The following is a 16,069-nucleotide window of genomic DNA, read 5'->3' as shown; positions in this document are numbered from 1 at the left end:
GTTGCTGCATTGGTTAATTTATTATACCTTTTTTAATTTTTAGATTGTCAGCCTTGTTTCATAGTAATCGTAATTCGAAATTTAAACTCAATTATTAAACTAGCCCTGTGGTCCCGGCATAGAATGGTCCACCACTTCCTTTCCCGTGGATGTCGTAAGAGGCGATTGAGGGAGCTTGTAGTAAGTGAATGGACAGCAGCGTCCCACTTTAAACATCACCGACGCTTAACTGCAGTTGCCAACCCGCCAAACGTGGCAACTATTCAACAGTGGACAGTGAACGGCTGATATGATGATGATGATGATGAATATTAGTAAGGAGTTTCTCAGGATTTGTGATATGACCTTCTCTACCACAAACACTACGTGTATGCCAAATTACATGATGTAGATTCAGCCTAAATAAAGAAAAATCTGCATTCACTAAAATATAGGAAGCACAGGTCGTATTTAGATATGACGCGCGTACTGCGGTACAATTTTATATGTAATTTACTTGGTTTATTTAAAAAAAAAACAGCCTGCCAAACGTGGTAACTACTGGGGAAACACCTTTGATGGGGAAGGTCTTTTTTTTTAATAGATGGCAATGGTATGGTAACCCCGCCTACGCTAACGGTATACGCTGGCGGAACAACAGTGAAGGGTGATAAAAAGTTTGATAATTGAAAAGACAGGTCAGTTAACCCATCGTGGTGAATGCATCTAGAATTCAGATGGTTTCCAGGGGGACCACGTGGAGGTCGACATGTCAGGGTATATATATTTTTTTAATTGATGATAATGGAATGATAACCCCACCCGCGCTATCGGTATACACCGGCGGGGCATCAGTGAAGGATGATAGGTGAGGATAAAACAGGTCAGTTAGCCCATCGTGACAAATTCAACAAGAATTGTTCACGATGGTTTCCAGGGGGAACCACGTGGAGGTCGACCTAATAAGACATATTGCTAGCAATGGGGCTGTCAAACTCGATTGCTAACAATCCCCCCCCCCCCCAAGGTCTATGTTCAGTTATAGAGAGTTAATGGCTGATATGAATGAAAAAAACGTGGAAAAAAAAATGTTAAAAAGCCTGCAGCTGCAGCCTGAGGTCAAGGTCAAGATATTGTATTGTCGTCAGGTCTAGATAATTTCAAGGTAGCGTGAAATTTGTTGCCGGTTGCGGGAAGACTTGCAAATTGGCGCGGAATTTTGTGTTTTATTATTTTTTATCCAAAGCACAAAATACATTGTATAGAACATAACAACATTAAAAATTTTAATACAATGAACGTTCTTTATTAAGCAACTCGTTTGAACTAATTTCTATAAAAAAAAAAAAAATCTTATTGGGAAAAGTTACTTATAGGAAAAAAGGAGTATAAAATCCTTTGGAAAATAATTTTACTTATTTCTTTTTTAATGTTTTAATTATTTTATGATTATTTTATTAAGCTGAGTAGAAAAAATAAAATATAAAGAGATGTTGCTTATGTAGAGCGTTCACTCATTGTCTATGTTTCACAGCCATATAGTACTTTACTCTCAATGTAATTTTTTTTTTTTGTATGATGTTGGTGATCAATTCACATGTGTTGACAGTCAACACATATTACTGGTAGCGGAATTAAACAAAATAGTTGTATATTAAATACACAATCGAGATTTAACGCGATAAAAAAAAAAAAAAAAACTTTGCAGGTGAATACTACCTATATACCTGCTTCTTTATTGTTTATTAATCTTTATTTACCTGCATAGGTTTTTCCTAAGTCCCAATCGTGTATTTAAAGTATGTGTAAAAAATGCGAAAGTTTAAAATTAACTAAAGTAGTTGTAATCAAATAATTAGTTAATTATTTATTGCCCTGTGGTCCCGGCATAGAATAGGCCACCCCTTCCTTTCCGTGTCGTAAGAAGAAGGCTAAGGGAAGGCGAGGGATGGGCAGCAGCGTCCCTCTTAGATCATCTCTAAAGTGTAACTGCGGTTGCCAATCCGCCTGCCAAGCGTGGCAACTACTAGTAAAACCACCTAAACTCAATTAACCCATAATAACAGGGGAGAAAGGGATTGTTAGTAATGGACACTGAGAATACCATTGCTAACAATAAACCCCGCCTGCGCTAATGGGATACGCTGGCGTGGCACCAGTGAAGGGTGATCGATGAGGATGAAAACAGGCCTGTTAGCCCATCATGATGAATTCATCAGGAATTAATCATGATAGTTTCCAGAGGGAACCGCGAGGAGGTCTACCTGGTTGGATATATTGCTAGCAATGGGATTCTCAGTGTCCATTACTAACAATCCCTTTTCCCCCCATCCCGATCATTTGGATGTGTGGTGGTCAAACATGGTGCGTTTCTATAGACATTTCCTTCCATACACAATAACTCTATGGAACGTACTCCTAACAATAGTGTTTCCGAATAGATACGACATTGTAACCTTCAAGGAAAGAGCATGTTTCTTTCTAAGAAAAATAATTGCAGATGTGTTAACTCAAATTTCTCTGTTATCGCGGATGTGTATAGGTGGCAATAATGAGGGTTTCCCTAGAACAGTATACAGTACGGGCTTTTTCAAAAAGGATAGATACATTAAGGTTTCTTCAAGGTCGCAAGGCGCACGTGACACCCCTAGTGTTGCAGGCGTCCATAGGCTACAGTGACCGTTTACAATCAGACGGGCTGTATTCTTGTTTGTCGCCTTTGTAGTATAAAAAAAAATTAAAAAAGGGCTCGTTTGTCCCAAACAACAAAAAAAAAAAAAAATTAGTTTGTTATAACAAAAAAAAATTTAAAATGTGAAAGTGAGTTTGTTATCACTTCACGCCTTACCAGTTTGACCGATCACTATAAAATTTGGTATAAATACACTTACTATATCAAATTAAGAAAGACAGGTTAGTTTTTATCACTCGTCACGTGAAGTCGCCGGTATAAGCTAGTAACAATATAAACTGCTTAACCGACTTCAAAAAAGGAGGTGTTTCTATATTTTTGTATTACAATTTTTATTATATATATATATATATATATATATATATAATCATTTTCATTTCGCCCGTTAACTGTCCACTCTTATAAGAAAGCCTCAATAAGAAAAGTAAAATAAGATTTGACCAGTATTTGCCATGCTTGGCAAATGGGTTGGCAACCGCAACCTTACACAGTGGCATAGGAAGTAGTGAATGGGCAGTAGTAGTGCTAAACAATTACTAATATATATATATATATATATATATATTTATATATATATATAGAATTATAAAAATACTCATCTAAAATAACATACAATAACGTTGTTACTACTTAGAAAATTTCTTACGAATTGTAAGGAATGACGTATTATACTATAAGCATAATTCAGCGGCAATTCAGCTCTGAAGCCTTTCTTAATGATACAATTGTGTCCCATTCACCGTCTAGCTAATATTAACATGCATACATGCCATCTTATTTTTAATAATAACATATGTATTTAAGATTATGTTCCACAGATAAAACCGTCTTTAATTGTGTATAAATCGATTATTTTTATTTAAAAATTAAATTACTGAAATGATATTATAAGGTTTCTATAAAACCAATTTAAAAGGAATGTCAACGCATGGGAAGTATCATGGGCGTAACAGTGTACTCTTTTATGTCTATGGTACTGCTCATGTCTGTAGGCTACGGTTACCATTTTCCATCAGGTGGGCCGTCAGTTTGTTTGCCATTCTAATTTGTATAAAAAAAAAAATTAACCAAGACAGTTTCCAAGGGTAACCACGAGTTGGTACTACTAGCAATGGGTGTGATGGTTCCCATCATTTATTTATACTTTTGCACACATTAGAAAATGTCTACAGGGCGAACTTAATGCGTGACGGCATTCTCTAATAGTCAACCGTTACGCTAGGGGGAAAAGGGATTGTTAGTAATGGAGTTTGACAGCCCCATTGCTCGAAATATGCCTTATTAGGTTGACCTCCACGTGGTTCCCCCTGGAAACCATCGTGAACAATTCTTGTTGAATTCGTCACGATGGGCTAACTGACCTACTTCATCCTCACCTATCATCCCTCACTGGTGCCCCGCCGGTGTATACCGATAGCGTGGGTGGGGTTACACATTCCATTATCATCCATTAAAAAAAACCGTTACGCTAAACACAGAGAGTAAATGGCGGTGCATAGATTTAAAAAAAAAAAAAAACTCTTTCCTCCAAACACGAGAGTAAATGTAATCATTTGCAAAAGGACTTCTCAAAGTCAGTTCAGCAGACTGACGTTTGACGCAAACGGAAGTTGCTTTACAATGTTTAGTAAACTACATTATTTAGGTCTTGTATGACAATAACAGATTTTGTTTAATTAAAAATTATCCAATTACACAAAAAAAAAAAAACCTTATCCAATGGTTAGCTGGTAGAGAATGCCATATGGCATTAAGCTCGCCATTTGTTGTTATAGACATGAGCAGTACCATGGACATAACAGAGTATACTGTTTCGCCCATGATATCCCCTATGTGTTGCCATTCCTGTGGACTCAGGTGTTATTCCTCCGTACCCAGTAAATATGTTGAATTCGTCAGGATGGACCAACTGGCCTGACTTCAACCTCGTCTATCATTCTATACTGGTGCTCAGCTAGCGAAAACCGATAGCGCAGACGGTTTTTTTTTTGTTTTAATGGCTGATAATGAAATGGTAACCGCGCCTGCGCTATCGGTAAACACTGGCGGGGCACCAATGAGAGATGATAGGTGAGATGAAAGGGCAAGTCAGTTAGCCCATCGTGATGAGTACACCTGGAATTCAACACGGTGTTTTCCAGGGCGCGCCACGTGGAGGTCGACCTGATAGGGTATATTGCTAGCAATATGACTGGTGATCCGTATTACTAACAACCAGTTACCATTTTCAGCCAAAAAAAAATCATTTTTAAATGACGAAAACGGTAATCACGTTTACCAGCGAGTAATGATAGTTTAGGATCAAATCTGGTCAATTACACGTGGTGTTTTTCATCCTCGCCTATCATCCTTCACTGGTGCCCCGCCAGCGTATACCGATAGCGCTGACGGTGTTACCATTCCATTATAATCAATTACAAAACGTAATGGTACTGTACATGTCTATAGCCGATTATGACCACTTTCCATCACGTGAACCGTCAGCTTATTTTCCACTTTCAACCAACTTCAAAAAAAAATATTTCTTCAATTCGGTTTTTTTTTATGTTCATTACCTCATAACTCAGTCAATTGTAAACTGATTTGGAAATTGGTTATTTATCTCAAAGGATATACTTACATATTGGTCCCGTAAAAAATTTATGAAAATCGATTCATAATTTTGGTTTTTAACTAAAAAAAAAACTGGTTTTGCCACAATATTTTTCATAAAAAATTATTTATTTATATTTGTCAATAAAAAATTTTGCTAAAAAATTTGGCTATTTGTCAATAAAAAATAATAAAAAAAATATTTAATGCCGTCGACATAATCTAGGGCAGGAGTTCCCAAACTTATTTTATCTATTGCTTACTTTGAGGATAAATTATTTTTTAGCGCTTCCATTTTTTCACCTACTTAAAAAGCCTTAAGCATCTAACAACGCCCCCTTTTTTTTTTACTGGGTCTTTTACCACTTTGGAAAGGCTGAGCTAGAGGGTTTAAAAGTAGCATGCATTAATCTGACAGAAATATATTATTGATTATTCATAAAATCCCCGAAAACAATTATCATATATTTATCGGGTACTACGTGACCGGAAACGATCTGAAATGAACGATGACGTAACATGGAAGTAAACGACACATCTGTCATTAATGTACCTTTGTGTTCTTAATAGTATATAATTAGGAGCTTAATATACGATTACCTAATGATTTCATTATTCATATAATTACTAATATTAAATAGTAATTAGTAATATAATTATTGGATTACTAAATCATTGAAAACGCAAGGCATCTAAATTACAAAATTGAATGCTAACTTCAAATCGGTAAATAAGTTCTTCGTAAAATCGAAATATTTCTTTACGTTTCCTTTTTTTTTTACTGTATTTTCTTTATTATTTGATTTCAAATATATTTTACGTTATGAGTACTTAAATGAGAAAATTGTACTGTACTTTAAAATGCGACTGTAAATTGCAATAGATATGTTCTACTAATTTAATTAGCCATTTACCAATTACTACGAAATAGGCATGTCAGTCTAGTGTAGTAATTACTGATAAGTAAATTGTGTTGTGTGCATTTTTGTTTAAATTAAATTATTATTATTAATGAAAATACACATAAATTTACATAAATCGTCATAGTCGTAGAACACTGACGGATCTGACAAATATTACATATATAGATCCGTTAGTATTCTACGACTATGACGAAATGAAAATATGTTTTACTACTCTCACAATAAAATGATTTTTTTTTTAAGGAACCAGTTACATTATTTACTATTGCGATAGGATTTCTATGAGCAAGTTGCAATTACTTTTTGAGTGTTTTAAGGGTTTTTTTTTTTTGACACATTAACGTATAATTCTTATTAAAAACTAAACTGCTCCACCGGTTTTGAACAATTTTCTATGGGGACTTTGTACAAAAGTTGTTTGCTTGGACACCTCTGTCACATTCGTGTTTCTACCGTGAAGTAGTTTTGTTTGCATGGTTGTATTTCGGTTCGAAGGGTGGGATGTGGCGTGAATTTACAGAGTACAGGTGAATAACACCTGAGTTCTCAGAAATGGCAACGCATGGGGGGTATCATGGGCGAAACAGTATACTCTGTTATGTCCATGGTACTGCTTATTATTAAGACCCTTCACATGGGGTTTTCTCAAATATCCTGTGTATAGACATCGTTTTATTGAAATTTTATTATATTATAATATTTAAATTTATAGTAAGATAACTAAATAGATAAAATCTGGACTAATTATATAATTAGCAATGATTTATGTATTTTTTAATGTGTACCATGTATAGTTATTTATATATGTATTGTATGTAATTTATGTATGTAAATTTCTATAAGTATATTATTCTATATGTTTGTATGTTTTTTATAGTAAATTGTTGTTATCTCTCAAAATATTTAATTAATTTACAATTTTTTTTAAATCTATGCACCGCCATTGACTCTGTTTATCGTAACGGTTGACTGGTAGAGAATGTCATCAGGTATTAAATCCGCCCTGTAGACATTTCTTAGTTCTTTCTTAGTGGTTTCTTAGTCTCCATTACTAACAATCCTTTTCCTCCCTATTGATTGTTGCCTTTAGACATAATTATAAAAAGTACCGGGTACTATTTGGAAAAGTTCAAACGTAAGGAACACGTGGTGTGTTATGAAATGTAATTTCATGTCACATAAGGTGTTCTGCACGACGTATGTTCTAATTCCAGCAGTGGGATCACATATGGTAGGTGAGACTGGTCAACAATGCCATTTAATTAGTTATTTATTTATACTTTTGCACACATTAGGATATGTCTACAGGGGGAGAAAGGCATTGTTAGCGATGGAGTTTAACAGCCCCAATGCTAGCAATGTTACTAATCAGGTCGACCTCCACGTGGTTCCCCCTGGAAACCATCGTGGTTACATCTCGTGGAATTCTTCACGATGAGCTAGCTGACCTGCCTTCTCACTCTCATCTATCGTCTCTCGCCGGCGTCCCGCTAGCGTGCACTGTTAGCGCGTCATCCATTACAAAAACACCTGCTAGATATTTTATTGAAATACTTCTATTGTCAACTCTATTGTAAAACCTATTGTAGTTAAATGGTATATTTTATTATCGTATTTGATGGTATTGTTTAAAAATACTGAAATATATTCATGGCCAATTATTTTTTTTTTTTTTGGCAAACTATTCTTGAATATCGGGGCTTTCTCTTTTATATCTGTTACCCTTTATTTCCGTGTTGTTTTTAAGAATTCTTTGAAGTAAACCGACTCGCTGTTCAAATTGTAAGTTTCTAGAATCAGTTATGTTTACTGTGTTTACCTGGATTGATATTTCAGTGAGAACAGAAAAAAAAAATAGAAAATATATGCAGATATATTTAATACTAACTAATGCCCGCGAATTTGTCCGCGTGTGGTATTTGTTAATCTCGTTCAGTATGTATAGATGTGTGTACCTACTTATTTATTATGTCCGGGAATACTGGAGCAAAATTAACAAATGACGTGTCCCTTTCACTCTCACTCTTTGCCTTAGGTCAAAATGACTTTACTTAAGTAGTAAGCTGTACATGTTACTATAGTTGTTTAACTATCCCACGGGAACTCTTTAATTTTCCGTGATTAAAAGTATCTAAAATATTGAACGGGGATGTAAGGTGCAAGGTGGACCACATATTAAAATGATTCTTATAAAAGGAAACAGTTACATCATTGGCTGTAGCTATCCCTCTCTTAACAGAATATAACAAAAATGCAAACGGATACAACTGCAATTGTATATTATATTCAGAGTATATTTGGTTTTATTATTTATAATTATTCCTCTCCATCCAAGGGTTGCCTGGAAGAGATCGCTCTTAGCGATAAGGCCGCCCGTTGTTTTCTCATTGTGATTATTTCTTGTAATTGTTTGTATCTATAATAAGTTTACTATTGTAATCTTTTGGAGGAAACAATAAAGAGTATCTATCTATCTATGTGCTGTCGCTATATAATTCATTTATTTACCATATCTTATAAGAAAATATAGTAAAATTGTATCTAGACCTGATTTTCACTATCGTACAACCCGCTATAAACTAAAATTTCATCCCAACCATCTGGACGAGTGGCGGTCCTCCACCGTTCCTTTTTCAAAGCACTTTCTCCCACGCACAACCACTCTTTGGAATCAACTTCCAGCAGCAGTATTTCCGAACCGATACGACAACGTAACCTTGAAGAAAAAAGCATATTCCTTTTTAAAAGGCCGACAGCACGCCTGCAATGCCGTAGGTGTTGTGGGTGACCATGGGCGGCGGTAGTCACTTACCATCAGGTGAGCCGCATGCTCGTTTGCCCCTTGTGTTGTAAAAAAAAGACCATGTCTGTATATTGAAAATATTTGAAAAAATAAATAAAGTAACCAATAAATGCCAAAACAATAATTTTAAGGAGTTTTGTCGAATTTCTGCATTAAATTGAATGTATTTTTTACAACTGTATTCCTTCATACACATCAGTTAGTTAGTTAGTTAGTACGCCATCTAAACGCTTAGTCGAATAGGCCCCAACATATAGGCTACCCCTTCCTTTCTGGTAAGTGTCTTAAGAGGCGACTAAGAGAGGGCGAAATATGGGCAGCAGCGTCCCTCTTAAAACACCACCAAAAACCAAACTGCGGTTTGCCAGCCCGCATGCCAAACGTGGCAAGTACTAGCTAAACCCTCCTTGTGGATTAATAACCCCGCCTGCGCTATCGGTATACGCTAGCTAGGGTACCAGTGAGAGATGATAGACGAGAATGAAGCAGGTCAGTTAGTGAATAAACCGGGAATTCAACACTATTTTTTCCTCAGGGACCACGTGGAAGTCGACTTGATAGGAGGGTATAGTGATAGTAATGGGTCTGTTCGATATCATTATTAACAACCCTTCCCCCCCCCCCCCCCAAATGAGCAGATTTTTTTGATGGGTGAAAATGGTATGGTAACTCCGCTTGCGCTAACGGGATACGCTGGCAGAGCACCAGTGAAGGGTGATAGATGAGAATAAAAACAGGCCAGTTAGCCCATCATGAATTAACCATGATAGTTTCCAGCGGGAATCGCGAGGAGGTTGACCTGGTTGGGTATATTGCTAGCAATAGGATTCTCAGTCTCCATTACTAACAATCCCTTTCCCCACATATGAGCAGATTAGTTAAGTAGAATATCCAAGATATAAAATGTTTTTCCAAGTTTTTTTCAGCCTCATATTGTTTACTATATACCTTTACTATACTAAATTTCATGAGGCGTGGTTGAGCCATTAAAATATTAAGAGGTAATTAATTTACTATTAAATTTATAATATTAGAAAAAACAAACTATTATATTATTAAATAATAATATAATAGTTTGTATTATTATCTAAGTAAACGTGTATTACAGTATTTTTCAACCTTTTTCATGACACGACTGTACCAGAGGGATACTGTACAAAAGTCGATTGCTTGGGTACCTCTGTACCATTCGCCTTGTCGCCTAAAGACATGAGCAGTACCATGGACATAACAGAGTATACTGTTTCGCCCATGATATCCCCCATGCGTTGCCATTCCTGAGCACTCAGGTGTTATTCCTCTGTACCCTGTAAATTCACGCCATATCCCACCCTTCAAACCGAAACACAGCCATGCAAACACAACTGCTTCACTGTTGAAACATGAATGGGACAGAGGTACCCAAGCAATCGACTTTTGTACAAAGTTTCCCTCTGCCTTCTCACTCTCATCTATCATGTCTCACCGGCGTCCCGCCAACATATATCGTTAGCGCGAAGGGCTTACGGTTCCATCGTCATCCATTACAGTCAGGTGTTTTTCACCTTCTTAGAAATTTTATTGAAATGCTTCTATTGTCAACTCTATTGTAAAACCTATTGTAGTTAAATGGTATGTTTTATTATCGTATTTGATGATATTGTTTAAAAATACTGAAATATATTCATGGCCAATAATTTTTTTTTTTTGGCAAACTATTCTTGAATATCGGGGCTTTCTCTTTTATATCTGTTACCCTTTATTTCCGTGTTGTTTTTAAGAATTCTTTGAAGTAAACCGACTCGCTGTTCAAATTGTAAGTTTCTAGAATCAGTTATGTTTACTGTGCCTGGATTGATATTGATTGATCAAAAGTATCTAAAATATTGCACGGTGGTGTAAGGTGTAAGGCGGACCACCATGGAAAATTTCGTTTAAATGGGTCCAACAGTTTCGGATATTAATTAGCCCGTACATACACGAACAGAAATTATAAATTTGAAAAAATCTGTCTTATTCTAACATCCTCCTTTTTAATTTTTTCTATTTTTTTTTAGATTTCCTTTTCGTCCTCTACAATTGTATTTATTATATTTATTGTGACATATATATATATATATATATATATGTCACAATAAATATAATAAATACAATTGTAGACTAGTTAGTGTTAGTATATATATAGACATGTCAATAACCATTATATTTATTAGCAAATTTAGTTGTAATACAGTTTTTTGATTACATTACACAGTTCATATTCAAAATACATCTTCACCGCTGCAATTTAAGATCTCTCATAGAAATGGTTATGAAATATTTAGACAATTATTTTCATTAGACAACACAGCGACTCTGTCGAACGCAGTAACTACGAACAAGGTCAGACAAAACGAGCAATTTACATATTGTAACCGTATATACTTTATGATAAAAAAAAAACATACATTATTTGTTTTATAATTACCTGCCCAGCCGCCAAGAAACGCGAGTACGAACCCGCAACTAGCCGCAAGTAAAGTACACGGACGGAATTATGTAACGCTATATTTTCTATAACTCGTACGTTAGACGGTCATTTTGTTACCGTGCGACGTGATTACCTATTTATGATTAAACTTGTACCTAACTAGATATCTCGTTAAAGGCGATAATAATATTGAATAAAATATTTTATGCAACTTTGATCTTCCGTTGACGTTACTACGGTATTTTTTTGACGCGTTAACTCTAACATAGTCAGGATACATTGCATGCATCTTATTTATTTATTAGCGCGAGGAAGGCGATATCGCAGCGACCTCAGTATACTCACACCTATTTTGTTCCCCACCGTCTCGGGCGGCCATGTTTGCCCGATGCGCTGTACAACCCGCCAGTTTCACGCGGACCTTGCTACGTTACGGGCGTACCGTCCGCACCGAGCTATAAATACGCACGTAATTTTAAAACACACGAATTTGGAACGCGACGTTCGAAATTAAAAAAATATATTTTTAAAAATTCTAATACCGGCTACAATGGTGAGAACAAAAGACGGGGACGGAGTAAAGAGTAATTTGATAATAACAGAAGTCCAGAAGAGGCCTTGCTTGTTCGACACGAACGACCCAAGTTACAGTGACAGAGCGGAAAAGTCGCGGTGCTGGGACGAGGTGTATGAGTGCGTGGTGCCCGGCTGGTCGACGTTGGGGTTGCCGGAGAAGTCTGCGGCTGGTAAGTTGACGCTACGTATACTATTTGCGGATGTTGGTGAGCCGCAGCGGGCGCGTGCGGCGATTGTGCGCCCACTGCCGGCCGGTTTGCAATCGTCGCGTCGCCGCTGCGTGCTCTTGCTTTGTTCGACGCCGTCGCCAGCCGCTCGGATGCTTTCGAAATTGTACCTAGTGTACCTAGTTCGAAATAACGTCTGTGTCAAGTATGAGGCACGTGTTATATTATCTACACGTTATATGTATTAATCGACGCCATTTTGTAATGGCATAATTTTTATTTTTCTTTCGGATGTTTTTAAGCTTAATTTTTTTCACATCTCAATTTCAACAAATGTGGCGCATAACACAATGTAGATAATTTATCCGTCTCAATAACAAGTGACGTGTATTTTGTGTTCGTAAAAGGCGTCGTTTGTATACGTTTTACCTACACTTCTTGTTGCGTCTTTTTGGTATTCAATTATACATATATACTGTCTTAATTTATTCAAAAGTTCATAACTCTATAGTACTCATATAATACTTGTTTTTGAATTTTAAACAATTAAAAAAAAATATTGCTAATAAATAGAACATTGGTTAGATTTCCTTGAATAAAACCATTTTTGGTATCAACATAATAACCAATCTACTTGCGTTTACAATCTTGAGATTAAATTCCAAGACGCCGTATTTTGAAGTAGATTACCGATATGTACATATTATAATACCTATTCGCCTAATTTTAATCAATTGCGTTGCATTTCTTTTATTTTTAAACTAAAGCAATGTATGTAAAAAAAAAAATAACTTTTTTTTTTTTATTTATTTCATTTCGATAAGTTTTAAGACTTTTTAAGAATTGCTTTATAACACGGTATTTAGATTTTATTTTAGATAGGTAGAGCACGCAGCTAAGTTACATATTTCTGACGGCGCAAACAGTAAATTACTGCGTTTTAATTTCCTAGCTCGTTATTATTATGAAAGATCAAAGGATATTTTTATAGTAAATATTAATATACCATTAAAAATGTATTGAAATATTTTATCGATATGAATTGGCAACTAAATTTATTTTCGAAATAGTCGTTTTAAAAATGCTTACGTATAATTGATTTTAATTTCTTTTTTAATTTAATAACCTACGTTTTTATGTTTACCTAGTCGGTCTTTTACGCTCTACAAAACTGGTAGTAGATGGAAGTGCTGGGTTCGACGCCGCCGTAGTTTTATTGGAAAAATTGAAGTAGTAACTTCCAGCTTTTATTGCGGATTGAAGTGGACGCGACGCTAAAAGGCCTCCCATTTATATGTAATATTATTTAAAATTAGTTGACCCGACAAATGTTCTGTCAAAAACAGAAGCCTGTTTCAATTGGCTGCTATAGGAACAATTTGTTTGTAAAAAGTCTTAGGAAAATTTTTACATTTTATTTTTCATTGTATATTATATATATATTCTTTATTGCACTTAAACAATATATGCGGCGATTAGTTTAACATTTCTATGTTTTTGGTGCAATAAAGTATTAAATTTTTTTTTTTTTCGAAAAAGGCTGAATTGTTGATGATGATGAATATACACATATAGGATGGCCACGAAATGACAAAAAAATTACGGTCCCATTTGTGACTTTGTCACATCAAATATGTATATTAAAAAAATAGCCTTCCACTTATTACGTATTTTATTGATTACATTTATTTAATTATTTTATTTATAAACTAAGGTGGCTTAGTTATATATAAGTATTTTTTACTATATAAATTCACCATGTGATCCCGGCACTGACCTTCCGTACTGACAAAAGTCGAAATGAGTCCTATAAAATCAAAGAGGGCTAAACATCATAACATCGATTTCATTTTCACTCTGTACTCATCAAATATTTCTCTTAATTAAAGCTTCTAATAATTAAAATTATTATTCTTTTTTTTTTTTTACTTTCTGGTTTTAAATATAAAATATCGTTCCATATCCTTGACAAAATATTTTTTTTTTTTTAGTTTTCTGAACATTTGACATACTTGGATATAGCTGTCTTTGATTTTATAGGCCTCAAATATAAATTATATAAAAATATAACATATGTAGACATGTATTTTCTTTTTTATGGTATTCTATCTTGCAAGTATTGAAACTATCATGACGTAATACGAAAAAAGGAAAATAAACTTAACGGTTTAGGTAGTTCGGTATAATTTGCCTACAATCGAAAATTGCCTCAAAATATATATACAAATTATTACATACATACATACATATCTGTCACGCCTGTCTCCTATTAGAGTAAGCAGAAACAATGGAACGCCAAATGCTTCGATTCAAACAAACCTCTTTCGCTTCCTCCACATTCATTAAATATGAAAAATTAAATTACATACAAATTATTCTCGTATGATAATAACACATAAGCTCTACTTTTCCGCAAGTGAGGTTTTTCGCAATATATTTTTAATTATATATTTATTTATTTAAACTTTAATGCACAGTAAAATTCTATGTACATATGGCGGACTTGACACCGGACGGTGTTCTCTACCAGTCGACCATTGGGCGAACAGAGAAATAAGTAGGCGGTGCATTATTGAATAGAGGAAAAATAAAGTAATACATGATATATTTATATATTATAAATATATAATTAGACTTATATAAACATATACGTATAATATATTAAATAAATATATATATATATAGATATATAAAATATTACTATATGAAATAATAATGGTACAGTTAGGTAATTATTTTTTTATAATAAATACTAGCGTTTCTCCAAATAAATGGAGGTGCCCATGTTATACAGTATTTTTTTCGTGATGACGGAACAAACATACAGACAATCAGACAGACAAAATTTCTAAAAATTATTGTTTTGCCATCTGTTTGTCTTGAGGGCCATCGTATAATTTTTTTTTATTACATATCTCCCATGTACAGACATCGTCTATTTTTTTTTTTTAATTAGTAAATACTATTGAAGAAACATATTCGAATTTCGTATCAACATCTGGATAATAGTAACTTGTAGAGTCTAATATGTTTTTTTTTTTGCAAGTATTTACTAAATGTAAAGATTGTTTAACAAAAAAAAAAAAACTATTTCAACTGTGGTTTTTAAGTACTAAAGTACGGAGACCGATTTTGATAATATTTCTATGGAACCAAAATAATTTTCAAATAAAAAAAAAATACAAATCGGTTCATAACTGACAGAGTTATGAACTAACAAACATACGAAGAATATAACCGAATTGTAATAATAATTATTTATATAAAATAATAAAATATATTTCTCTTTGAAGTCTGTTATAAAGAGAGATATACCTAAATAAAATACCACGTTAGTAAAATCGCCGTTTTTTGACGTCACTACCATTCAAAATGCCACGTTAGTAAATTTCTATTTCGATATAAATCTTGAGTTTAAAACAAAATGTCCGCCGATTTTTGACGTCATCGCCGTTCATGCGAAAGTACCTAGTATTTAGTAATACGTGGCTAATTACTTTGTAAAGACAAACAATCCGCATTTCGTATTCACTAACAATATTGACTTTATGTTCTAAACAATAAAGTATATATTCATTTGTTGTTGCACGTGCAGCAACAGTAATTACATTTTATAGGTGATTAAGTAATTGATATTACAAAATAATATTAAAAATTACCAGAAGGAGACTTTGTACAAAAGTCGATTGCTTGGGTACCTCTGTCCCATTCATGTTTCAACCGTGAAGCAGTTGTGTTTGCATGGCTGTGTTTCGGTTTGAAGGGTGGGATATGGCGTGAATTTACTGGGTACAGAGGAATAACACCTGAGTCCTCAGGAATGGCAACGCATGGGGGATATCATGGGCGAAACAGTATACTCTGTTATGACCATGGTACTGCTCATGT

General features: G+C 34.5%; 1 protein-coding gene across 1 annotated transcript in view; it reads left to right on the top strand.

Moving 5' to 3' along the window:
* The first annotated feature begins 11,831 nt into the window (after positions 1-11,831).
* Positions 11,832-16,069, top strand: part of LOC113514787 (uncharacterized) — a 39,035-nt gene continuing 34,797 nt past the window's right edge. The window contains exon 1 of the mRNA XM_052891870.1: positions 11,832-12,184. Coding sequence (XP_052747830.1) covers positions 11,989-12,184 — 196 coding nt within the window. The 5' untranslated portion in view covers positions 11,832-11,988. The remainder of the gene's footprint in view (positions 12,185-16,069) is intronic.

This window comes from Galleria mellonella, unplaced genomic scaffold (assembly GCF_026898425.1).
Source record: "Galleria mellonella isolate WM207_F2 unplaced genomic scaffold, CSIRO_AGI_GalMel_v1 utg146, whole genome shotgun sequence".
In the NCBI taxonomy this organism is placed as follows: Eukaryota; Metazoa; Arthropoda; class Insecta; order Lepidoptera; family Pyralidae; genus Galleria; species Galleria mellonella.
Note: the sequence above shows the minus strand (reverse complement) of the source record. Positions and strands in the feature narration are given on the sequence as shown.